This window comes from Corythoichthys intestinalis, chromosome 1, assembly GCF_030265065.1.
Source record: "Corythoichthys intestinalis isolate RoL2023-P3 chromosome 1, ASM3026506v1, whole genome shotgun sequence".
In the NCBI taxonomy this organism is placed as follows: Eukaryota; Metazoa; Chordata; class Actinopteri; order Syngnathiformes; family Syngnathidae; genus Corythoichthys; species Corythoichthys intestinalis.
Window position 1 is genome coordinate 5,093,388 of NC_080395.1, and position 27,215 is coordinate 5,120,602.

A 27,215-nucleotide genomic window follows, 5' to 3' on the forward strand; every position below is an offset into this window, starting at 1 on the left:
AATAATGTTAATGCCATCTTGTTGATTTATTGTTATAATAAACAAATACAGTCCTTATGTACCGTATGTTGAATGTATATATCCATCTTGTGTCTTATCTTTCCATTCCAACAATAATCTACAGAAGAATATGGCATATTTTATAGATGGTTTGAATTGCAATTAATTAATTTTTAGGCTGTAATTAACTCGATTAAAAATTTTAATGTTTTAGCAGCCCTATTGTAAATAATTGGATTGCACAAAATATTAGTACTGTATTTAAACAACAAATCGTGGACTGGGTCACATAACCATCTTTGAACAGAAATGTATTAGTCTAAAGGTTTTCACGACCATATCCCAATGACAATCACACAGGTATGACATTTATTAGTTCAAGCAGAGTAAAATAATACATATTCACGGTACAAGAAAGTCGTTTCCGTGTGGGCGCTCCCGTCAGGGGGGACATTTCACACAGGCGGCTATTTTTCAGCACAATACCTGTTGTTGCGCTCACCTTCTTGTTGCGCGACCGTGGCGACGAGCTTCGTAGTCTCCGTCTGATGATGTCTGCGATCGTGTTGGCATCACGACTATTGATGTTTTCGCCGCTGTCTGACGGCTGTCGAAACAAACGCATCGTGGACCGAGATAAACAAACCGTGCTGCTTTAGAGATTTGCCCTTTTAACAGCGGGCACACAGTAACTACTAAAATGACAGTTTATCTTCTCTGTTACTGCAACCGACCGCCACACATGCCTTCACCATTTTGATTAATTAATGTTAACGATTGTCAGTAAGGTTTTTGGGTTCGTTTACTAGGCGGTGATTCCTGAGACAAGCAGGAAAACACGCAGTAATAGGAGGAATGTACGTAGCGGTAATATGTAAACACAATGAGCTGACGGACAATATGTCGGCACAAGTCAGGGGGGCGGTGTTACGACGTCACGTGAATGGGGTCCATAATATTCTCAGATTTTACACTAGATGCACACGTAAAACAGTCTCGATTCTTGGTTATAAGCACAAAAAAAATGGGCAGTTTGAATTTACTTAAATCTGTCGAAGAATGATGCTAGCCTCTTAGCTCGTTGTCATGATAAGGGGGCTGCCACAATGGCTTTTTCCTTTCAAAATTCTTGTGCATAAAAGCTTAAATCTCTGAAATCTTTATAGATACGGACTTAAAACTGTCTCGATTCTTTGTTAAAAGAGCAAAAAAAAACATGCAGTTACGCATCTATTTAAAGTATATATGTCGAAGAATGATGCCAATGCTGTAGCGGTTCCCATTCTCCCAATGATTTTTTTCACAACGTTTCAAATTGCATGCATGGTACGAAAAAAAAAAAAAAACATTTACTTTGAATCCTCGAACAAATCATTCCTGAGACAATCCTTCCTGTTTGTATGCGGTACAGCTTTCGTAGTTCTTCAAAAATCCAAGCTAAAATCCGGCTCGGAAAGCGCGTGTGCAGTCTTCGGCTGAATATTACTAAATGAAGCTCGGCGGCTCAGCCCCCTATGGTAAGGTGTGACACAAAGAATGACGATGTGTCAGGTCAATAGGTTATGAAGTCTATGCTTGGGGCATGATTAGAGCAAGGGTGGCAGATTCATTTTAGAAGACAGGGAAGCTGGCGTGTTGCAAGCTCCAAAACCGCTTACAAAGCGACAAATGATGTCTTTTTTGGGCCTCATCATGACATGAACACCCAAAGCTGAACGTGCCTGTTGTCAACTTAAACAAGCTTTGGTAGTTAGCACCGCTCTGGTCTTGCCAGACTATACTAAGCCTTTTATCCGAACGGTCGATAGCATAGGTTAATACATAACATCTGTTTTGACGAAAAGATATGGTGATAAACTTACGCCTATTGCCTATTATTCTTCTCGGCTTGCTAATGTTGCATGTGCGCTTCCTCATTCCGTCAGAGCTGTGGTTGCCGCTTCAGTAGCTGTAGAAAGCAGTCCAATGGTTGTGCTTTTTTTTTTTTTTTACTTCTACAGACGAACATGTTATTTTTATTACATGCACAACACTAGTCTCATATGGCCATTTTGTTATCACAACTGCATCTTACATTATAACATGGCATTGTTTGAAAAATTCAATTATTTTCGTACACAGCTCGTCAAAGAAAATTTTGTTTGGTAACACGCAATCGGGCTACGCAGTTGTGTCATCTTAGGCTGTGCTGAAAAGCGGAACCTCTTACTTCTCGTTTTTCTGCTCTGACTGCAACTTATTTCCCCATACAAGCTTGCACTATTACATCTGATAAAGCTGTCACAGTTTATACTGCTAGTCAATATGCCTTTTGTACATGCCAAATTTTCGCTCGATATATAATAATAATAATAGAGTAGTGTTGTATCAGTCGTGAACAATTCGTTCTTTTTGAACGAATTGTTTGGTTGAACAAGACCGAACTAATCACCTTCTGCACTGATTAGTTCTCGGAAGCTAGGGCTCGCTTGCTGCGTGGGAGGGCATTAAGCAAGAGGCAGTCTTGACATCGCGCACGACCAATGAGACGCCAGCCTCATCGCAGAGCGTCAGTCACTCACTTCCACGTGTGGCCAATAAGCAGCCAGCGTGCAGTGCAGGCAGGGAGCAAGACTGAGTGATGTCACTTCCCGTTCACTTACTCAGTCCTCTGGTTCCTGACTGAGCTTGTTGCTAACTTGACGTTCCAGTCACGCGGTGAACGAGTCAAAAATGAAAGGAAATGACTTTGCCACAATGTGGAGCCTATCACTTGCTGCTCAAACAGAAAAACACCACACAAACCTAGCGAGCATGGTTTAGTGTACTACCTTTCTCAACAGACTCGGGACTACATATGACGACATACTATCAAATTTACAGTGGTTTAAAACACTTTCGCGGGTAGCTACGAGGCGAGCAAAAGCTGAGCTGCGGTCACGTGACGGCAGTCCAGGGTGGAGAGAACTGTCACTGTATGGAGGCTTCATGGCAGCGATATTTACCTCATATGTGCACAGGAAAATATTGAGTATGATCACCATAATACTGATTTGCAATGAAACAGTATATACATGTCCATTTTTCCTGAGTGTTTTATTTATTTATTTATTTATTATTATTTATTATCAGTTTGGTTTTAAACCTGGTACGGCATGGTACAGATATGTGTATTTACGTTTTAAAAGAATTGGTAAATACATATATAAGTAAAAACTCCTCTGTGCTTATGTGTTTTTTAGACGCTTCCAAGGCTTTTGACCGTGTCAACCATGGAAAGTTGTTTAAGAAATTAAGCCAAGCGGGTGTTTCTAGCGATATTTTAAGAATTCTGTCATATTGGTATGCACACCAAACAATGCAAGTGAAATGGGATGACTGTGTGCCTGCCCCTTTCCACGTCACCAATGGGGTTAGACAAGGGAGCGTTTTATCTCCAATTTTATTTCATTTTTATATGAATGATTTGTCAAAGCAGTTAAGTAGATGTAAAACTGGCTGCATGGCTGGTGGGTTGGTGGTGAACCATCTTATGTATGCTGACGACTGTGTGCTTTTTAGTCCAAGTTCAGCTGGTCTCCAGCAGCTGCTCACTGTGTCTGCCAGGTACGGGGAGCTACACGATATAAAATATAATGATGCTAAGAGTGTCGTCATGATCGTAAGATCAAATGGGGATAAACAGTCGGTCTTCTCTGACTTTAAGTTGGCTGGTCAAGAATTAAAGTCCTGCAGTCAGGTGAAATATCTCGGCCATATGATCACCGACACGCCGACAGACAATGAGGACATATTTCGCCAGTGCCGTTCGTTATATGTCCAAGCTAATATCCTTTCCCGTAAATTTGGTCACTGCTCGTATGAGGTCAAGGTGGCCCTTTTTAAGGCTTATTGTACACCACTCTACACTGCGCATCTGTGGTCTAATTATAACAAAGGACATTTCCAGAGACTACAAGTGGCATATAATGATTCCCTAAGAATTTTGTTAAAAAGGCCCAGATGGACCAGTGCTTCAGCAATGTTTGTAGCAACTCGGGTGAATACCCTCCAGTCTGTTTTAAGGATATACATGTTTAAGTTTATCAGTCGTCTGAATGGTTCAGAAAATGTGATTGTGTTGGGCCTGACCAACATTTTGTACAGCTTTACACGCTACTCGTCTCGGTTTTGGAAGCACTGGTATACGTGCCTTTTAAATGTGGGTCGTTAGGAGACCCAGTGCAGTGTTATTGTTTTACCATTTCTTTATTTTATTTTGTCTTTTAATCTATTATTGTGTTGTGTTGTTGGACCTTGAGTCTGCTAATAAAAATCAATCTATCTATCTATCTATCTATCTATCTATCTATCTATCTATCTATCTATCTATCTATCTATCTATCTATCTATCTATCTATCTATCTATCTATCTATCTATCTATTATTTTCGCGTCAGAGCGTGTTGGGTGTTTGTTGGTTTGACAGATTAATGTCTATCCGTCCATCATATGCTACTCAAGTGCCCAAAAACTATGCATGCGGGCACAGAAGATGTAGCAATATGTCTCCATTTTTCTTAACAGATTAATGAAAGTGGAAAGGTGACATTGTAAAGAGCAAACTGTAGCTGATGATGTTGTTGAGTCTCGTGTTTCGCTGAGTAGACGTGTTGCAATTATTGTTGAGTCTCGTGGTTCGCTGAGTAGACGTGTTGCAATTATTAAGCAATTATTTCTCGTCAGCATTTGACGATCTGAGATGAGGGGACGGCAGGGGAGCTGACTGGATTATTTATTTATTAATACCAGTGCAAAAATGATATTTCAATACAATCATCTTAACAATATATGCAATGAAACTGTTTTGTATCAAAATGTAGTATTGTTTTCATTTCAGCTCAATACATTTAACCAGCTATTTACGCTTTAGTTTTAACGATAGTTACCAAAAATAACAGTAAGGAGCATAAAAACAAAAATCCAAGAGCATGAGGTAAATATAATGTGTTGGTCGTTCCATATTTAGAAATCAAACTTTCGATTTCTCTTTATATTTGCGTGGCAGCAAGCGTGTCACGTAGGCTGGTAGCGGCAATATTGTATATGTGATCAAGATCATGCTAGAGAAAGTCCGCGTGCCCCTAAGCCCAAATTCACAAAACGAAAATGTTTAAAAGTGTCCTAAATCAAAATGCAAGCACGAGCCATGACTTTGATCCCATAGAAATACAACAGACGAAGTTCTCCCTCGCTATTGCAACGGCGGGGTAGAGACAAGGCGGCGAAAACAGAATGATATAGTCTGTCACTCACTTCTGAATCTATGACGAGCGGCCAATAAGGAGCCTGTGTGCAAGAGGAGGAGGGACCAAGCAATGTCACTTCCCGTTCAGTTATATTGCTAAGCGGTCTTTGAAGATTCCTTTGGCAACGTCACTTCCTGTTCACTAACCGAACGATTCATTTGGGTGGGCGAACAATTTGTTTGAACGAGTCTTTTTACTGAAGGAACTGGACTGGATTCGTTTCCTCAAGTGAACGACATATTCCGTCGCTATAATACAGGTATGATAACATCTACGGGTAAACCTGTCATGCATACTGACCTTTTAACAAACTTACCTAATGCGTTCCAAGTACCAAACCTAATTGTAAATTCACTGCACACGCCATGGGCACTGATTTCGTCACTTTTGGTAATGCGTTTGCAGATAAGACTGCCGAAGGACACATTCCTTATTGATATGCGACTTCAATGTCCAGTTCAGGAACTCAATTTATGGGTCAAACATGGAGTGGCATTGCGCGAGGGTAATAACGTGAGCACAGAAGGAAACCCTATTTGCACGACAAAAATCTTTTTGGATGGGCTGCTATTTTAAAACCACGGAAGGTGTTGTGTCTCAACAGCGGGGATGTTCGCATTAGTACATTCCAAAAAATGTTTGTAGGATTTGCACGATCTGTGCTCAACATAATCCTCACGGCAATGTTCGCCCTAAACGGGTGCAATTCCCCCTCGTGACATACCCTTTTAATGCATACACGTGGATTTTACTGAATAAAGCCAATGTGAAAGTCTCACCTTGTTATCATAGCTCAACTTTCAAACTGAGTAGAAATCTTTCAAACTAAACGTTTAAAAACGTCAAATATGTGTTAACGATAGCAAAAGAAATAGGGTAAAGACATTGCATTGCATTGTACCAAGATATAGTACACCCGAAACAAACTGGTCACTCCAGGAGACTGGGTTCTGATCTGCAGCATCACAAGAAAGCATTGTCATTCACCCAAGTAGGAAGGTCCTTACCAAGTACTCCTACAGCTGTAAAGATTGCCGAGAGAAAAACTTGGGTACACCTCACACACTGCGAAAGGGTCAACCGAGACATACATCGTGGAAAAGTAGCAGCCTATACTGTACTTTTAGTCAGGTGTCGCGTTAACCGGATATTTTCCGTCGTTGACCGGTTTTTTAAAACGGTGACAGAAAAAGTTGGAAGTCCGTCCGTCATTTTGACAGGTTGCAATTCACACCCCAGACCACAGGGTGGCGAGTTAGCATATTAATTAGCTATTGTCTCTCTTAATGCATGACGTCGTTGGCTCTTCTGTCAGAATATTGTAGCGTCACCGGGGTCTGGCGGCGGCACCGTGATTGACACATCAACGCGAGGTTCTTATTGGTGCACCCGGTGTGCCAGTGCGTCATCCAATTGATGGACAAGATTGCCGCCTGTGTATAGACCCCAATCACATGACGTCACAACTCCGCCCCCCTGACTGGAGCCGCCATATTGTCATGTTTACACATTACCGCTACGTACATGCCTCCTATTACGGCGTGTTTTTCTGCTCGTTAATATTAATAATCAAAATGGTGAAGGTGTGTGTGGCGGTTGGTTGCTGTAACAGAGAAGATAGACGGAGAGACTTGAAGTTCTACCGTATTCTGAGAGACCCAAAGATGAGAGCGAGATGGACTGCTGTAATTCGACAAGAAATCTGGGCACCAAACGATCACCACAGACTATGTAGTAGTCATTTTATATCTGGTAAGATGCATTTAATATATATTTAGAAGATTTTGGGCTGACAACCCAAATTAAGATCATTGTGTGACGTTGGTGATTGGGGTCTATATCGTTGCCTCCTTTTCTTTGGGGGCGGAGTTGTTGGCGGTAAGCAGAGTAAAAAAGGAGAAAAATACCACGACTTCCGTGTCTAATTTTTCGCTGCCAAGCAAGCGTTACAATATTAATTAAAAATGAATGAAAACTAAATACTATTGAATATGTCATCATTATCATTTTAAAAATTAAAGTGACGGGTAAAAATAGACCATGACCGGATTTTTATGACCCTGTCAGTCAAAATGACAGACAACGAAAATGTCTAGCCCAACCTCTGCTTTTAGTGTATAAAAACACTGCGGGTCAGTGAAGATATTGCAGAGGCACTCTTGCCGTTTCGGGATTCTCGATCGACACGGCAGTCCCTAGGTGGGCAAGGAACACTCTAATCACATATGTAGTCCTCGTCCTGGTGGCTTTTACTTACATGTATGGGGGTATCCTTTACAGATGCTCACGAATGTTCGTGACGCGACCTCAACCGACTGATGTGGACACCAACTATGATCTGCCATTTGAAAGAAACAGCACCATTTCTGACATACCAGTTAATGGAGACAACGAAAACATTTCAACCGATAGTCCCACAACATGCACCCACAAGATAAACACCGCCACCATGCCAAAACAACACCCGAGAAGGCGCAAATGTGCTGACACACATGTATTAATCCCACCTATATGCATACACATAGCCAAACAAATTTATAGAGGTGTCGCATGCTCTGCTCCCCTTCCTTTGAAGGTTTACACGCTCTTTTGTTGCTAGGTCCAAGCCAAATTAAAAGAGAGGTGAAGAAGGTTTTTTTTTCAAAACGATTGTGGAAACTGTATTTTGTAGTCAAGCATTGCCTTGCATAGTTTCCCTCCTTCTCCTAGCAAGCTTTCAACTAAATCAAGTGCCTTCTCCTTATTTTTGTTAATGTTTATAAATGTCCTCCTAAGGATTTGTATTTGAACTTGACGGTGTGCGTGTGTGATTTCTCTGATAGCTGTTATGATGCGGCCTGGCCAGCGACGGCGCGAGGTGGGCGAGCGGGTCGACCGGTTCCGTACCGCCGATCCGTCCGGGGCAGCCGGCGGCGAACGGACCCAAGCCCGAGCGGGAAAGAGAGGTACGGCATTCAGCATAACGTATAATCCAACAGTGTTGCCTATAATATGACCGTTAAATGGCCAACACTATTTTTCTGAATATGCTTGCTTTATTCTGTGTCATTACTGCCATCATAAAATCTTAAACGTTTCATTGGCATAAGTTAGAGCAGTACAGCTTAATGTAGAATGCTTGTTGCCCATTGTTTTTTAAGATATTTTTATATATTTACACAAGACGGTGCAAAGCAGCCTCGCTCACCGATTTCGAGGAGGTTTGCCCACCGGAGTCGGGTTCTCGACAATGACGCCGCTACTGGGAGGTGGAGTTCAGGGGGAAGGTCTACGACGCTGTGACCAAACTGCTGGTAGTCATTTTGTGACGTGAATTGAAACATGTTTGTCACTAGTCGCCGTCCTATCCATTTGGATTGGAAGGGTTTGTCCAAAAGGATTGGACTTCGGGCGCCGTCTTGATGGACAATGATTTGTGTGCACACTAAAATACTGTAAATATTTCTTGAATGCGTTGAGGTTTCTTTCCACAGGAGTGCACTTTCACAAAGATGTTTATTTTTCAGAAGCTCACAGAGAAAACATTTACACATATTCTTTTGCCATACACATACCTTAGCTAGGAGCTACGAAGAAGCATTAGTATGAATTCTTCTAGTGATTAAAATTTTATGTAGATGAGGCAAAATAATAAGGTTTCCTTATTTGTAAAACTGATTCTGTTGTATTTACAGACACATGCAATGTACAGTATTTCATGTGACAATACCAGTTTGGTCAGTGAGTGGCGCTGTAGTGTGTACATAAAATTCGAAGAAGAAATGAGAGCAACAGGCTAGGATGCTATGTGATGTGATGCCATGTTTTCACTGCTACGAGATCATTAGAAAAGTAATCGAATGCTTCATATGGCTGCTTCTTTCTAAATAAGCAACACAACAGATTCTAAAACAAAAAAGGTTTTCAATACTGTTGATTTCAACAGAGGTAGGGTTATTTTACATTGAGCAACTTGGTATGCCACCTTACTTGGTATGCCACGTTTACTGATGTAACACTGCGAAACAAAGCGGGATGATTGTTGACAATATTCGGCACGATATCACTGGGAAAAAAATCAAGCGGCTTATCAATGTGATTGAGAACTTCTTCTCTGGCTGGGCATCCGCCCTGCGCTCCGTCGCGGGTCGCTGACTGGGCGCCGGTGTATCAGCGGGGTGTCGCCTGCACCGGCGGGGGACCCTGCCTTGCCTGGGGCTTGGTGGGCCGCTGGGGGTCCCGTGGCGTGCCGTGCCGGTTGGGGAGCTGCGGCTGTGGCTCGTGGCCCGGGTGGGCGGGCGGGGGTGGGTGTAGGCGTGGGGTTGGTGATGCGTCCCCTCCTGCCATCCCTGATGGCCGGTTGATGGGTGTGCGGGTGGCCCGGGGGACCACCCTGGGTCCCGGGGGGGGGACGTTGGCTCCTTTGCTGGGCTGCGGGAGGAGGGATGGGCTGCGCATGGCCCCCCGCCTCCACGCCCGCCCTCCCTCCCCGGGCTGGCTGGGTGGGGGCCGTGGCCCTGGGTTGGCGCCCGCGCGGCTTCTCCGCCCGTCTGCCTGGCTGTCGCGCGCCCGGTGGGGCCTGCGTGCTGCTGGATGTGGTAGGGCATTCTCGGGTCGGGGGTCCCGGTGCCGGGATTGGCGATGCGGCGGCGTAGGGTTGGTCGCCAACGGGCTTACTCATAAGAGATTCACACGATTACTGGGTTCTAGATCACAGAACTGATTTGTGTACACTCTACCCCTTTCAATCACTTAGCTTATAGGCTTATAGACACCCCCACCCCCATTCTCCTCTTTCACTGGCCAATAGGCCCCCACATGGTGTAAACCGGAAATACATCTCGCTGACGATAGCACCAGCATATTAGTAACTAGTTTAGATGTTCAATGTATTTCTAGTTGTTGTTTGTGTATGTGTTTCTTTTCCTTCTTCTCTTGTATTTCTTTTCTTCTGTCCCCCCATAAACCCTTCCTGTTCGCTGCTTTGTCATAATAAAAAGGTATTTTGAATGATCACAATGGGAGTATGTCAGACTCTCAATGTGAAACATTAAAACTGTTCAGAATCAGGGCACTTAGACTTCCATTCTCTGTGTCAAACAGCTGAACAGGACAGGTTTAAAAAAAAAAAAAAAAATGTGATTGGGAACTTTAAATTATGTCATAATACATTTGGCTTCCTGCTACCCCTACAAACATTTTTAGACACAGTAAACAGACTGGTCTTTCCTCATATCCCACTGCATTAAAACTCAAAGCCAAACGCAACACACGCTTTGCCGTATTTCCTCGTCTTAGCTCTTCATACCTCCAGTGCTCTTTGCTTTGTGCTCATGTTTGGTTTAAAAACACTGCGCACACTCGGTTTAGGGTTAAGGTTACATAGGGTTTCGGGCTTGATGGCATCAGGAGGGAGGTTTCTAAGCACCGCACACAACAGACACGCATGCACCCCTCGAAACCTTCACTGCCGTCACGGCACCAACGTAACCAGTCTCCCTGGAGCAGCATTACATGGCACATCTAGCACGGCAGGCTAGCGCGCTGACCACTAAGCCAAAAGCCCAAGTGAGCAGCTTTAGCCGCCCACGCACATTCTTGAAGGCATCGGGAGGGAGGTTTCTCGCGGAGACGAGTCCTGACCTGGATGAGGAAGACAGATGTGTCAGCTCCTTGCAGACCAGTTACACCATTACACTTCATGTCATCCTCATGAGAAAATTGTTTGTCAACGAAATATTTTTGTTATTTTCATTGTTGAAAACAACTATGGTTTTAAGTTTTTCTCCCGCCCCCAATCTTTAAAAAGAGACCAACTGGGCACAAAGCCACTCAATCTGAAAAAATGGTGGCAATAATGCACATATATGGTGTTGTGGGTGTCACTGAAGTTTACACCCAGCGTGCCCTGTCTAGGAGGATTAGGAAGACAAGTTGTCACACAGACGGGAGGAGAAATGGTAACAACAAGGCCGCGTAAGTTTTCTCTTAACCTGACATGAAATGCTGAAAGAGTCGCAAGTTTGTTTGCTTTAGTTTTTTTTTTTATGATTTGCTTCTTTGGTCAGTTAGCCGACTGTTTCATTTATCGGATCACAATTCTATCATGTGCGTAACGGGAAACACAAAAATGTCTTTTAAGTGCGCTGTACATTTTGTGTCCACCAAAATGTCTTTTAGCTAAAAATACCCAGTTATATTTTGCGTAAGACAAAATTTTTGACGCTCGTTTACTCACATTGAAGTTTTTCTTCTTTTTGGAAAGACGTGGGTGCTTAAGTAGGTTGAGCAACTTCTTGTGGTAAGTAGAAGTGGCAACTTGCTTTAATGATGCTTGGAATGCATTTCCTTGTTGCCAGCTATTATTCGATTGTTTGCAAACTGGCCTCTTTGAAAAAGAAAATTTAGACCGAATCTGTTATATTTTGTCTTCCAATATATTGTCAGGCATTTTCGCTACCAAAGAAGTCATTAGTGCCACAATGTAGCGAACAAAGCAACAAGGGAGTTCCAACATGAATGAAAAAGATTGACCTGACGTCCAGGCTTTGCGTCGCGTCACTCAAATGGTTTACGAGCTCAAGTTAAAATAAGTTGTCGTCCATAGATCCCCGATCGACGGTCATCTCACTCATGTGTTTAAAAGGTGGAAGGATGCCTCTGGACACCGAGCATAAGGAGCTGCTGTTGAAAACGCTGATGGAGCTGGGGGAGGACGACCGTCAGTCCTTCAACAGATTTAAGTTATGGTAAGCCATGAAAAGTTGTCGTTCACAGATACCCAATCCATGGTCATCTCGCTCATGCGTTTACAGTGTGGAAGGATGCCTCTGGACACCGAGCGTAAGGAGCTGCTATTGGAAACGCTGTGGATGCCTCTAGTGCTCAGTTAAGGTATAGTTGCGCGGGGCTTATCGATTGCGCCGAAGGCATGATAGCAATCAATTTATAATGAGAAAAAAAGAGAACAGTCAAAAGTAATGTACAACCCAGGAAACAATTTGGAGAGTAGTAAAGTAAAAAGTACATATATGTGCTGGAAAATGTATTGAAGAAAAGGTAAAAAGTACTAAATATTTGTACTTAAGTCAAGTAAAAATACGCAAAAATGCACAAAAGTACAGTCATGAAAAATACTATTTCTTTGTCACATTCGACCACTGCTAAGAGGAATGAAGACCTTACATCTGTGTTTTGTGTCACATCACTCAAACGGTTTACGAGCTCAAGTTACAATAAGTCAATCAAAGTTTTTGTCCGCAGATACCTCATCCACGGTCACCTCCCTCACGCGTATGTAAGTAAGAAGGATGGCTCTGGACAGCGGAAGGAAGGAGCTGCTGTGGAACACGCTGAGGGAGCTGGGGGAGGACGACTTCGAGTCCGTCAGGTTCCACACGGACCTGCCTCAAAGCGTACGCGAAAACCCTCGCCGGGCGTACATTGCTGACGAGCTGATGAAGAAGCACGGCGAGAACACTCTGGAGCAGACCATCACGCTTCTGGAGAAGATCGGTAACAACAATTTGGCCGAGAAGCTGCGCAGCGACATGGTGAAAATAAAAGGTTAGTCCCCGACTTAGCTTACCGTGGTAGAAAGCAGGTGACTTGACACCTGTAAAAGGGAACCATGAAACGACCCGTTGCAAAATGTTTGTTGCTCATCTATTTCCCAATCCCAACTCCTGAGACATAGCTATTGCTTCCCATTTTGTGATCAGGGTTGTTGCTGCTCTGTTGCTCCTAAGAGGCCCTTAGGAACAATAGACAGACTTTGTTTCTCTTTTTCATCTTAGACGTATCTGAGAATGGTAAGCCCTTATTGAGATCTTATCAATCGCTTTTACTCATCTCATTTATTTCTTAGGAATGCATCACCGGAGCAATAGATGAAGTCATTTTGAGCTTTACATGAGAGGCGTGAGAAATTATTCAGATTTATAAATAAATCCATAGTTCCTAAAAAAAAAATATATATATATATATATATATATATATATATATATTTCACCACACGGCAGCAGTTTATATGAATAGAAAACAGCTCACTTAAAATAAAAATAAGTTACATGTGGGACATCATAAAATTGAATCGCTCCTCCAACTAATCATTGGCGTGGTGTTTGTAAAATGAAAGGAGTCTCTGCAGCTCAAAGAACGGGAGAGATTTCTCTCATTTCAACCGTTTACATTCCGAGCAATTTTTGTGAAATTAGGGGTTGATTTTTCCATGAGTACATACAAAAAAAAACTGCAAACATGCCTTGTTGCACATATTTTTAGTCCTAAATCATCAAATGTCATGAACTTTATTTTCCAAATTTCTTACATTTTTGAAAGTGTCATCACCAGCTAAATTCGAACAATTTCACATGCCAAATAGTCACACACATTGCTTGATGACTGATGAACTATCATCTCAGTAAGGTTTTGTCAACTGATCATATAAAGTGAACATCTTAGCTTGGATTTGACATATTGCACATCGTGGTTGGGCAAATGAGCAGGGTGTCATTTACATTCCAAAAATGGCACTTTTTGACAATACTTTGTAAACAAGCCAAATTATTGTCCCGAAACTTGAAAAGTCACACTTTCTATTCATTTCACTGAAATGAAACATCATCTTTTACATCTGGGAGGGGTCTGTTCATGCCTCTGGCTCTGCCTTTCGCCCTCTCAGCCCTTGCAGCTCTGGCAGAGGGTCGATCTGAAAAGTGAATCAAATATATATTTTATTGTTTATGAATAGCCAATTTCAAACTACAGTGATACCTCAGCTCACGAACATAATTGGTTCCCAGAAAGTGTGTGTAAGGCGAAAAGTTCGTCTTCCGAACATTTATTTCCCATAAGAAACCATTAAAATGAGAATAATCCGTTCCCAGGTCCCCATAAAACATAATTTTCTACTAAATAAGCCTTAAAACTACACAAAAATATACCTTATTTTATGTATAATAAATGTGCTATTGTATTATAATTAAAGAAATAAACTGTACTGTAGAATAAAGTCGTTTTATTTACCTTTGTGATGGTAGTTGATGGCTTGATGGAATGGAGTGGGAGGAGGAGGGAGGGAGGGAGGGAGGAAGTTACTGTTTGGAAGGAGAGTGTTACCGGCAAAGTGCGCAGTTAGCGTAGACTCCACTGCTTTGCCCCCCACATGCTTTTGGTTGTCAATAAAAGTGCCCACAAAAAGCCATCCGACGCCTCTGGGTGTTTGTATGCACGCCGCCACCTTTCTGGAGAGGAAATCGGGCGAACCGAAGACAACCGACGACAACGAGCCAACGTGACTCGCCGGTCCACTTCTCACTACGGTGGGAAGCTGAAAGCACCGCCAATTACAAGTCGAGGGCGAATTGGTAACACCAGTCACCTTCCATAATGACTGTAGGTAACTTTTTTTCGGTCCCATAATAGCAAAAGTACACTCAATATGGTCCAAAATGTCTATCAAACACAAACCACGACCGCACTCAACGAAAGGGAGGGGACGAACTGGGACGCCGTGAGCGTGCGTCAGCTTCTAGTGGCGCTGTTCGACCGCGTGGTTTGGTTCGTCCTCCGAAAACTAGTTCGTCAGCAGAGACTATATGCTCGCGAATTTAATGTTCTTGAGGCGAAAAGTTCATGAGCTTAAGCGTTCGTGAGCTGAGGTATCACTGTATTTTGAAATTCACACGAGTATCACATAAATGTCGAATATAATAATGCAACGTCATAATCTATCAATAAATATTTATTGAACTGTTTTGTCCTAAACTGCTGTCACTGCTGCTTACTTGCAGGCGCAGACTTCTCCGTCCACAATGACAATCAGATAGCCAGATTGAAGAGGGAGCTCCAAGACAACCTGCGGCGTTTATACAGGTTTGCTTCTGAGGGCAACACCGAGCGCTGGCAGCAGCAGCAGCCCCTGGAGGACGTCTACATGCAGCTAGACATCACCTACGGGGCAGACGTCAGCCCAGACGGGCGGCATGAGGTCCTCCAGATGGAAACGTGTGACGCCGCGGCCAAGCGGTCTATCCTGCCGTGCGACATCTTCAAAAGCCCTGACAGGAACCGGCGACCGATACGCACGATGCTCACCGTTGGCTTCGCAGGAATAGGAAAAACCTTCCTGATTCAAAAGTTTGTCTGGGACTGGGCCAGCGGTAATACTAACCAGGACGTGGACTTCATATTTCCTTTCACCTTCCGCGAGTTAAACATGGAGAAAGGGGAGAGCTTTATGTTGGCCGAGCTGATCGGCGGAGACAGTCACATGCGCGAGAGACTGAACGAGATATTTATCTATCTGCAAACTTCTGGGAAGCAGGACTTTGAAAGCAGCGGGATCAAGATCTTGTTTATCCTCGACGGACTGGACGAGTGCAACTTCAAAATCGACTTGAAGAAAGCGAGGAAAGTGAACAAGAACGTGAAGGAAAGCTACCCGCTAGAAGTACTGCTGGCGTATCTCATCAAAGGGAACCTGCTTCCGTGCGCCAGGGTTTGGATCACCACGCGGCCCGCGGCAGCCTGCGATATCCCTGCCGACCTCATCGACAGCAGAACAGAGGTGGGAGGATTCAGCGATTCCCGGAGGCTGGAGTACTTCAGGCAAAGGTTCCCAAATGAGGAACGCGTCACTGAGCACATTCGGAAATCTCGCACCATCTTCATCATGTGCCATATTCCCATCTTCTGCTGGCTCACCGCCACAGTTCTTCAGGTTCATTTGGACAAAGGGAAGGCGGGAGAGCTTCCAACAACGCTGACTGACATGTACTCGGCATTTATTGGTCACCACCTGGAAAACTCCAAGGAGAGAAATACAGCGGAGTACATCCCTGACGTGAAAGCGCTCGCCAAGCTGGCCTTTGACCACACCATGAATCAGCGTCAGATCTTCTACGAGAAAGACCTGGAGGACAGCTGCTTTGATTACAGCCAAGCAGCAAAACACTGCGGTTTATTCACAGAGGTCTTTAAGGAGGTCCATCCGCTCAAAAGGAAGAAACAAAAGATGTTTCAGTTTATCCACCTGACCATCCAGGAGTATCTGGCCGCACTGTACGTAAAGATGTGTTTCTTCCACGACAACAAGAACGTACTGGATACATCAAGATGGAAAAAATTTTTCATGCCTGTTAAGCGGAAGACAATCACTGAGGTCCACAAGTCAGCTCTCCAGAGAGCCTCGGAAAGTGAAGGAAACCTGGATATGTTCCTCCGCTTCCTCGTTGGCCTTTCATTGCAGTCCAACCAGGAAATAGTGGGGGCACTGCTGAAGGTTCCTCATGACTGGGAGCAAAGCAAGTCAAAGACAGTCAAGTTGATACAGAAAAGGATCAAACGAAACACTCCAGAAAAGAACGTCAACTTGTTCTACTGTCTAAACGAGCTGAAAGACAACTCCTTACTGAAGCAGATCCAGCATCAACTAGTTTCAGGACGTTTGTCCTGGCGTAAAATGTCGAATGACATGTGGTCAGCCCTGGCCTTCTTCTTACTTACAGATGACGAAACCATGAAGTCCTTTGATCTTCGCCGCTACTCCACATCGCCTTTGGGACTCAAGAAGCTTCTGTTGGTGGTCAAGGCTTCTCAAAAATCAGAGTAAGTTCTCTAAAGTGAAATGAAGTGGATTCCAAAAGCACAATGGCAAATCCAAGAAGAAGTGCACAAAACACAAAGAAAACAACTAAAAATTATGAAACAATCAAAAATCACAAAAAAGATGGATAAAAAAAAAACAAAAAACTAATACAAATCTCACACACACAAAAACAAATTAAAACACAACTGCTTTTCAGAAGACGCCACAACAAATCGGAAAACAAAACAATATCACCTCATTCACTCCCAAAAATGTGTTCATAAATTTTTGGAACACTTAAGTTTACTACCAAAACGTATAGAAACAAGAATTGAGGATTTTTAACTGATCGCAACTGAAGAACGGAAAAGTGTAGGAAAACTTCTTTTACTGATGAAAGATTGGAATCGACTTGTTCTTATATGTGTAGCCATGAAACCCAATATTCTGTAGTGCTTGACAGATCAGCCAAAATCATTGTAAATGGACAAAAAGCGATGGTTTCTGAAAAATGTCTGGGAACCAGAAATGGTTGGCATTGATGGCGAAGTTGACTCGTGGCTGTTTAGACGAGAGGAAAGATAACTTTATAACCACGTCTATTGCTACTTTTGAAGTGATGAGGACAGTGTGATTCATTGCAAAGACTTCATTTTATTACTCGAGATGAACACATTTAATTGTTGCCTAACCCTAATTTTAATGTGTGTAATGCTCCAACTAAGTCAGTGACATCAGCAAAGACGGTAAGAAATTGCAAACAAAAAGCTGGGTCAGTGTAACAGGTTTACCTAAAGTTCACCCTGAAACAGTAGGAAATCCAACATCTTGAAAAATCTCAAATGGGTCAAAATTTGGATTAAATCAAATCTATAATCTTGAGGGGAAAAAAAACAAAAGACGACCATTCACACATCATGGTTGTACGAGATAAACATCCTTCTTGACGACATCCAAAGCAAACACTGCCTCCATCAAGCACAAGTAATGTTGGTGATATTATCACGGGAAAAGAAAATGCATAATGTCTTTGGATTTTGTCATTTGCTCTTTATTTTGTTGTTGTCTTGTTTTGTATCTTGAAATAAAATCTATTATTATTATTCAAAGCACCATGCTAAAGTCAGCAGAAGTTAGGTTTGGCTTCCTCTCACGACTTCCTCCTTTCTGTGTTCTCCAGTCTAAGTGAATGTCGCCTGGACAAAGGCAGCTGTCACCTGCTGGCTTCCGTTCTCAGTTCTCCATCCAACCTGAGGCATCTGGACCTGGGCAATCACAAACGGTCGGCCCCGCGCTGCCAAAACAATGTTTCGGACGAGGGGGTGGAGATCCTCTCAAAAGGACTGGCCAGCCCACACTGCAACTTAGAAGTCCTCAAGTAAGGAACTTTTCCACTTAGAAATCTACCTCCAGTTCATACTCTTCCTTGGATAGGGTTGACTTACAGTATCTAATGAGATACTGCTGCAACCAGCCAACAATAAGGGCCAAAATATACCAGACGCGTCTTCGGTCCGGGTCTTGCGAGATATAGCGCTGAACCCAATCCGTTTCCATGTTATTCTACTGTTCAAAGTAGTGACTGCGGACCATCTCCGGCGTGCCAAAGCCTGCCGGATGGTTTAGACTATTTTCTATTTTTGCCGGACAGGCATCCGTCAAAATGGGCAGAGCAAGGCCTGGAATCAAAAGCCCAGTTGCTTATTCACGGTAAAAACACCTGCAAACGTGGACAAAAGCTTCATCGTGGATGTCACAATGTGATTCATGATGCAGCAGATCATTAAAAAGGAAGCTGCAGCAGAAGCTATGAGGATTGATGGTGAGTTATTATGCAAGATATGTAATTTAAAACAGAAATAGTGCCACAAACTCATAGTAAAAGCGAAAAATTCGGGAAAAAGTGTTCAGTCCACCTCTCTCTCTGCTTCTCTGATGAGTACAGACTCCGTGTGTTTGTCGTTGTTTATAATGCCACATTTGCGTGCCCAATTACCCGTGGGCTCTTGACGGGATGGAATTGCCGGACCGCAGCTGTGCGCAGCCACTTTTTTTTTTGCCAATTTTTGACATACTGCGTAGTGCGTAGTCAACGCGGCCAGTATATTTTGGCACTAAGGCAGTCACAATTTTATTTTGATTAGAACCTCCACCAATTTAACCAGGTTCCTTTCCCGACTTCAGCCAATTATCTCATTTTCATTCAAAAAAAATGTTTTTCCCGCAAAGTTTACATAATTTTTCATTCCTCCAAAATTTAGTTGAACGCTTTTGAAGGCCTGAATCTTCACAAAATCCATTTCATGACTTTCAATGCTTTTTAATCACGCGAATAAACCGTGTATTAGTCAAGGACAAGGCAGACATGATTGTCATGCCTTTGTATGAAAATGATAAAGATATAATAAGTTAGTTAAAATTGTAAAACTTAGTTAAAAAATAAATATTGTTGTCTAAAGGTTTCATTTGAAAAGCGTTGGGAGTGAGACCTATCCTTTTCTAGCAAAAGTGCATATATGTTGAGGACCAGAGCATCTGTCGCATTGAGTGATCTTAGACACCAAACTTTTTTCCTCATTTCAAGCACGTTTCTCAGCGCCTGTGAGGCTTAAAAGTAACATCGACGAACTTGCTCTGCCAGCTAAGCCTAGGCTAACCTTCGTCTTTGTAAGTTTTTACTTAGTTTTTATATTGAGTTTGAAAGAAAAATGTATTTTTCTCTTTGAGGCGAACTTTTTCACTATCCATTGATTTCACTGAGACATTCTGTTGTGTTCCTGCTAAGCTACTCACACGTTGGAAGATATTATTGTATTACATTTTGAATGTATTCATTTGTCCCTGGAGAGTTTCATTTTTTGGTTCGCTGGCTGTAGAGCAACACATGTCACGTATTGTGAGGACAGCACAACGATGTTACTTCCAGCAGAACCGTCATCACCTTAAGCAGGTTCGCTTCTGGACTTCCGGCAATTATCTCATGTGTTGCAGCCTGTCAGAGTGCAAGATCACAAAGCGAGGATGTGTTTCATTGGCTGAGGCTCTCAAGGTAACCCCCTCCCATCTTCAAGAGCTGGACCTAAGGTGGAACAATCTGTCGGATGAAGGGGTTGAGATCCTCTCGAAAGGACTGGCCAGCCCACACTGCATCTTACAAATCCTCAAGTAAGGAGGTCCTTCAGTTCGTAATCTTCAATGAATCTGGTCAACTAATCAAAAGAATCAGTGATGCCGTTAGCAGCAACTCTAATAAAATTTGTAATAATAATAAATGAATTAAAAAATCCTGTCAAGTTTACATAATTTTTAATGCCTCAAACATGGAGTTGAATGCTTTTTAAGGCCTGGATTTTCACAAAGAAACGGTTAATGAGTTTGGATGCTTTTAAATGACGCCCATCAACCCTGTATTAGTCAAGGAAAAGGAAGACACAATGTTACTTTCAGCAGAACCTTCATCACTTTAAGCAGGTTCCCTTCTTGACTTCCGGCAATTATCTCATTTGTTGCAGGCTGTCATGGTGCAGCATCACGAAGAAAGGATGTGTTTCATTGGCTGAGGCACTGAAGGTAACCCCCTCCCATCTTCAAGAGCTGTACCTGAGTGAGAACCATGTGTCAAATGATGGGGTTGAGATCCTCTCGAAAGGACTGGTCAGCCCAAACTGCATCTTAAAAGTCCTCAAGTAAGGAGCTGTAACAGTTCGTAATCTTCCATGGATCCCATTAACTAATCAAAGGAATCACTGCACAGCAACTCTCATAAATTATGTAAAAAAATAAAAAATAAAAAAAAGTTTTTTTTTTAACAGTTAAGTTTCCCTAAATTTTAATCTTTTAAGGTGTGGCGTGGCTCAGTATTAGAGTAGTTGTCCTCCAACCCAGAGGATGTGGGTTCAGTTCTCTCACCCGATGAACTCGACTAAGTATCCTTGAGCAAGATGCTGAACCCCACATTGCTCCAGGTGCTGCGTCAACAGTAGGTGGATGGTGATGTAGTGTAAAGCGCTTTGAGAGCCTTGAAAAGTGGAAAAGTGCTACACAAGTATAACACCATTTTTAATGCTTTTTAAGGCCCGAATTTTCACCCCCAAAAAAACAGTTAAAGAGTTTTGATGCTTTTTAATGACCCTCATCAAACCTGTATTAGTCAAGGAAAAGGAAGACACAATGTTACTTTCAGCAGAACTTTCATCACTTTAAGCAGGTTCCCTTTTTGACTTCAGGCAATTATCTCATTTGTTGCAGGCTGGAAGAGTGCAAGATCACACAGCAAGGATGTGTTTCATTGGCTGAGGCACTGAAGGTAACCCCCTCCCATCTTCAAGAGCTGGACCTTATCGGGAATAATCTGTCGGATGAAGGGGTTGAGATCCTCTCGAAAGGACTGGCCAGCCCACACTGCATCTTAAAAATCCTCAAGTAAGGAGGTCCTTCAGTTTGTAATCTTCCACGAATCTGATCAACTAATCAAAAGAATCACTGCTGCTGTTAGCAGCAACTCTATTAAATTATGTAATTAAAAAAAAAAAATCTCATCAAGTTTACATAATTTTAAATCCCTCAAACATGTAGTTTAATGCTTTTTAAGGTCTGAATTTTTACAAAGAAACAGTTAATGACTTTAAATGCTTTTTAATGACCCACATCAACCCTGTATTAATCGAGCAAAAGGCAACAATGTTACTTTCAGCAAACAACCACTTTAACCAGGTTCCCTTGTCGACTTCAGGCAATTATCTCATTTGTGGCAGGCTGTCATGGTGCAGCATCACGAAGAAAGGATGTGTTTCATTGGCTGAGGCACTGAAGGTAACCTCCTCACATCTTCAAGAGCTGGACCTGACCGGGAACAATCTGTCGGATGAAGGGGTCGAGATCCTCTCGAAAGGACTGGCCAGCCCACACTGTATCATAAAAGTCCTAAAGTAAGGAGCTCTAAGAGTTCATAATCTTACATGGATCCCGTTGACTATTCAAAGGAATCACTGCTGCTATTACCAGCAACTCTCATAAATTATGTCCAAAAAAATGTTTTAACTGTCAAGTTTCCGTAAAGTTTAATGCCTCAAACATTTAGTTTAATGCTTTTTAAGGCTTTAATTCTCACAAAAAACAGTTGAGTTAGGATGCTTTTAAAGAACACCCATCAACCCTGTATTAGTCAAGGAAAAGGCAAACATGATGTCACTTTGAGCAAAGATTCACCACTTTTACCGGGTTCCCTTCTTCATGCAATTATCTTATTTATTGCAGTCTGGTAAACTGCAACATCACCAGTAAAGGATGTGTTTCATTGGCTGAGGCACTGAAGGTAAACCCCTCCCATCTTCAAGAGCTGGACCTGAGCTGGAACGATCTGTTGGATGAAGGGGTTGAGATCCTCTCGAAAGGACTGGCCAGCCCAAACTGCATCTTAAAAGTCCTCAAGTAAGGAGCTATAACAGTTCGTAATCTTCCATGGATCCCGTTAACTAATCAAAGGAATCACTGCTGCTATTAGCAGCAACTCTCATAAATTATGAAAAAAAAAAAAAAAGTGTTTTTTTTTAAGTCAAGTTTCCCTAAATTTTATTCTTTTAGGGGGTGGCATGACTCAGTAGCTGTCCCCCAACCCAGAGGATGTGGGTTCAGTTCTCTCCTCTGATGAACTCAGCTAAGTATCCTTGAGCAAGATATTGATCCCCACATTGCTCCTGGTGCTGCGTCATCAGTAGGTGGATGGCTTTGAGAGCCTTGAAAGGTGGAAAAGCGCTATACAAATATAACAGCATTTTTAATGCTTTTTAAGTTCTGGATGTTCACACAAAAAAAGGAGTTTTAATGCTTTTTAATGCCCCTCATCAAACCTGTATTAGTCAAGGAAAAGGAAGACACAATGTTACTTTCAGCAGAACCTTCATCACTTTAACCAATGTTCCATTCTAGACTTCAGGCTATTATCTCATTTGTTGCAGTCTGGAACACTGCAAGATCACCAGTAAAGGATGTGTTTCATTGGCTGAGGCACTGAAGGTAACCCCCTCCCATCTTCAAGAGCTGGACCTGACCAAGAACAATCTGTCGGATGAAGGGGTTGAGATCCTCTCGAAAGGACTGGCCAGCCCACTCTGCATCTTAAAAGTCCTCAAGTAAGGAGGTCCTTCAATTCGTCATCTTTCGTGCATCTGGTCGAGTAATCGAAAGAATCACTGCTGCGATTAGCATAACTAGAATCAATTATGTTAAAAAAAAAAATCCTGTCAAGTTTACATAATTTGAAATGCTTTGAAACATTTAGTTTAATCCTTTTTAATGTTCACAAAATCCATTTAATGACTTCATGCTTTTGAATGACCCGCATCAACCCTGTATCAGTCAAGGAAAAGGCAGACACAATGTTACTTTCAGCTAGAGGCGCACGATAATTATCGGTCCGATAATAGGAATTATGACGTCATCCCATTAAATCCGATAACAATATATGTTATCGGGCCTATTCATAATATTTTTGCCATATTGTCGGATTGGGATGTGTGCGTTGGTTTCCACTCCTGTTTTGCCAGTATGCAGTTTTATTACTGTTCTAGAGGCCGCATTTTTCCTTCACTGAGTTATAAACCTTACTATGGCAATTAGCAAATGTTTGCATTTTACAGTGATATGTTTACACGTTCTCGAGAAGTCTTTTGGTTCTTGATATGTAATTGCCAGGTTAAGAAAGTTGTTCCATGGACCAAGACGACAGAAGTCTCCTCTCCTGATGCACCAAATGTTTAATCTGCTGACAAAGCACAATACCTGTTGGGTTTCTGTTTGTTAAGCATCGGTGCTCATTGTTCAGGAGAACACATCGTCAATGATATTGACTGATTGCGATTGATTCAAATTATATTTGTAATTATATATTTATTATAATTTTTTGAAAAATTAATATGGACAGTTTATTTGGAGTCAAAACTGTTCTTGTCTTTGTTCATTATAATCATGTTCATGTCATCATGAAAATTCTGGTTCGGTAAAGGCAAATCTATATTGAATCAACCACTAGTATTTTTGACCTACATTTGTTCAAAAACTCAGGTGAATATACATTGAAAAAATGTATATATATTATCGGATATCGTATCGGTATCGGCCTTGAGGAGCAGGAAGTTATCGGTATCGGTTTCAAAAAATGGATATCGTGCACCCCTACTTTCAGCAGAACCTTCATCACTTTCAGCAGGTTCCCTTCTTGACTAAAGGGAATCATCTCATTTGTTGCAGTCTGAAAACCTGCAAGATCACCAGTAAAGGATGTGTTTCATTGGCCGAGGCTCTCAAGTTAAACCCATCCCATCTTCAAGAGTTGAATCTAGGGGCAAATCGAATAGAGAAAGAAGGAAAGAGGGTCTTATTGGAGATCAAGGAGGATCCCAGCTATAGCCTGAAGACTGTCAGGTAAGATCTAAACAATGTTGCCTATCAGAGTGTAAATTCATGTTCAATACCTATTGTTTGTGTCTTTCTTCAGGTTTATCTAAGAAGAACGTTTGGTCCTTGGCGTCAAGAAGGGCGAGTCGTTCCAAATGTTCATTTTTAGAAGACGTCGAGTCCATTAGGTCTCCTTCAGATTTAGTTCGGTCTCATGTACTCTCCGACGATCGCAAGAGGACCGGGTGTCGGCGCTACGGGCAAAGCGGCCTCGCTCACAGATTTCGGGGAGGTCGTCGTCGGGTTCTTTGCAGCCACATGGAGGTGGAGTTCAAGGGGAAGGTCTACTCTACGACGTTCCCACCAAACTGCTGGCAGTTGTATTCATCCATTTATTTGTACTGGAAGGGGCTGTCCAAATGGATTGGACTCTAGAGCATCATCAATGGCAGCCAGTGAGTTCAATAAGTACCCTTTAAAGGGTTAACTTATGTTTTTCACAAATTTAAAAGAAAATGTGATACGTACACCTAAAATAGTTTTGCTCATTTTGACATCTGTTTTAAATTTGATCATTTTCACTTTTTTGTGCAATATGTTGTTGTGTATGAGAACATTAAAACCCTAACTTGAAATAAACGTTTTTAAAAATCATCTAAAAATTCAAAATGAACTTGAATCAATACACTGGAAACGTTTCATTTTGTTGACTTGATTGAAATGCAGGAAAGTCAGGAGGTCGAGTCTCCAATACAATGAGAAGAATTACAATGCCAAGTAACACGACTCTGATTATATGTTTTTTTAAAAAGAAATGAAAAGCAGTATATGAGTTCTTTTAACCAAATATGTTTTACTTGAGTGCATGTAATGGATGACCCCTTTTTCTTTAACTTGAGTCATATTATTTGGAAGTAATGCTCATTCTTGAGTACAATTTTCGGCTTCTCTACCCAACTTTGGAAAAATAACAAACGACTGGTGTATGCCAAAGTAGCAAGAGTAGCATATTTTCTTCACACATCTATTCAAGTGAAATGTTTGGTGTGGTGAAACTACTGTTAAAAGTACTTTTCTTTTCTCCAAAAGTCAATATCCCGGAAAAAAAAAAATATGCCTCACTACCCGCCTCATTGACGCCGCCGGATGAGCCCTTTCAGTGCAAAGGGTTGGGTCTCCTCTAATGTCCCGACAGCATGGATAGGAAAAGAAAACATCTGTTCAAATTTTCAAAATATTTGTTTGTCAATGGCGGCAAATGCGTTCACAGAGACATTAATAGAGTGGAAAAAACTGGTAGCAACCTGTTGGTTTCTTTATTATTATTATTGTTAATTAATTAAAAAATATATGCAAATAACAACAACAAAAAAAGCAAATCCAAAAATAATTGCATATAAGAAAACGCAACAACAGATCTCAAAAATTATAAATTCATTCACTCCCAAAGATGTGTTTTATAGAACACTTAGGTTCGCGTTCAAAAGTGTATCAAAAAAATACTGGCTGTTTTTCAACTGCTCATAACTAAAGAATGGTAAAGAGTAGGAAAAAATGATTTTCATGATTCAAGATTGCAATCCAATTGTTCTCTTTTGGGGTTTGTGTAGCCATCAATCACAATATTCTGTGGCGCTTGACAGATCAGTTAAAATCAATGTAAATGAACAAAAGGAAATGGCTTCTAAAAAATGGATTGGAGTGAATTTTTGTCCACAAACTGAGTAGGAGTTTTTGTCCAGTGTCTCCCAGTTAATATGCATTGGACTTCTAGCGCCATCACTGGCAGCCAATGAGTTCAATTTAGGGAGGGAATCACAATTCATGTCTAAAAGGGTAAATATTTTTTAACAAGAAAACTGTCATTTATTTAAAATATCAGCTAAATGGGTCAATTTCATGTACAGGCATGAAAATGGGAGAAGGGTAAAAAAGGTGTGAAGGGTGTGGAAGAAATATGTTCCGATACACCGTACAACTAAGTCCGTCCCAAACGACTAATTTTCTCCCGATTAGTCAACCAACTATTTTTACGTTACGAGTAGTCGACTAATCTGATAATCCCCCCCCCCCCCCCCCTTTTTTTTTTTTTTTTCTAATTTAGCAATGAAATTGTTGATGGCACTTATTCATTCAAAAAAACATTTTGGAACACCTAAATTCTTTATTAAAGTACAAATAAACACGTAAATAACAATAAATCGCAAATAAATAATAAGGTCAAATGCTCATAGCATTAACTAGTGAAAAAGAAAGGAATGTAAACGGATTCAGAACACTGACTTCGCCTTTCCAGCATGATTGAAAACAACTTAAAAAAAAAAAAAAAAAAACTAGCATTAATATATATATACTACAACATATAATATTAGTATAATAATTATTCATTGCCAATTAGATTTTTCATAAAGGGTGTCATTTTAAAGCTACTCTTATTGTAGGATTTGAATTCTGAAGTATGTGGGATTAACTCCAGAAACCATTATTTATATGACGTGCTTTTATTTTGAAATGTTCACTAGAAGTACGTTCGCTAAACCGCTAATTGGAAGCTTTGCACTCCGCAAAAAAAGCTCTTTTTGTCATTGCATGTGGTGTCAGTAATCCTTTTTTTTTTTTCATTTCTTTCATTTGCAAATGCTGTTAAGCAGCGACTTTTCATGTTTGAAGTTTCACCTTTTAACCGCAAGTTTGCGTTTTGGAGAAGACTGCCAATGTTTTATAGCAGGCTAAAGTAGGTTGTCTTTTTCCCCATCAGCCTTAATGTAGCAATGCTAACATTTACAGTGTTTGATATAGATGTGTTTCCTTATTTTGTACTGTATATCTGAACTTTAACTCTACGGCATGTTGATGACCAATAAACATCTGTGAAAAGAACTGGAGTCTCATATGACAAGCACGCACGCAGCGATAAAACGCAGCCGTGAAAATGACCGCCCTCATTTTGATTTACCGTGCGATAAACGGACTCATGGCATATCG

At 41.6% G+C, this 27,215-nt stretch overlaps 1 protein-coding gene across 6 annotated transcripts; it reads left to right on the plus strand.

Annotated features, from left to right (window-relative positions):
• The first annotated feature begins 9,891 nt into the window (after positions 1–9,891).
• Positions 9,892–27,069, plus strand: LOC130920680 (NACHT, LRR and PYD domains-containing protein 12-like). 6 transcript variants are annotated; one of them, XM_057844051.1, is made up of 14 exons: positions 9,892–11,221; positions 11,853–11,994; positions 12,061–12,139; positions 12,509–12,811; positions 15,040–16,855; positions 18,016–18,213; positions 19,827–20,000; positions 20,348–20,521; positions 21,084–21,257; positions 21,590–21,763; positions 22,092–22,265; positions 22,793–22,966; positions 24,084–24,257; positions 24,331–27,069. In XM_057844051.1, the coding sequence occupies exons 4-14, from the start codon at positions 12,556–12,558 to the stop codon at positions 24,338–24,340; spliced, it is 3,498 nt and encodes a 1,165-aa protein (XP_057700034.1). In that variant the 5' UTR covers positions 9,892–11,221; positions 11,853–11,994; positions 12,061–12,139; positions 12,509–12,555; the 3' UTR covers positions 24,341–27,069. The 6 variants fall into 6 exon arrangements, 4 of the variants coding, with proteins under 4 accessions (XP_057700034.1, XP_057700043.1, XP_057700051.1 ...); XM_057844060.1 differs by having other exon boundaries at positions 11,892–11,994; XR_009064202.1 differs by lacking the exons at positions 24,084–24,257; positions 24,331–27,069 and adding an exon at positions 22,419–22,578 and having other exon boundaries at positions 22,793–22,911.
• The last annotated feature ends 146 nt before the right edge of the window (positions 27,070–27,215 follow it).

Excerpts from the sequence above, each read along its gene's own strand:
- LOC130920680 (XM_057844051.1), top strand. The coding sequence starts at position 12,556 with ATGGCTCTGGACAGCGGAAGGAAGGAGCTGCTGTGGAACACGCTGAGG. Across the intron at positions 16,856-18,015 it reads AAGGCTTCTCAAAAATCAGA|TCTAAGTGAATGTCGCCTGG; the intron begins GTAAGTTCTCTA and ends TGTGTTCTCCAG. Across the intron at positions 21,258-21,589 it reads TGCATCTTAAAAATCCTCAA|GCTGTCATGGTGCAGCATCA; the intron begins GTAAGGAGGTCC and ends CATTTGTGGCAG.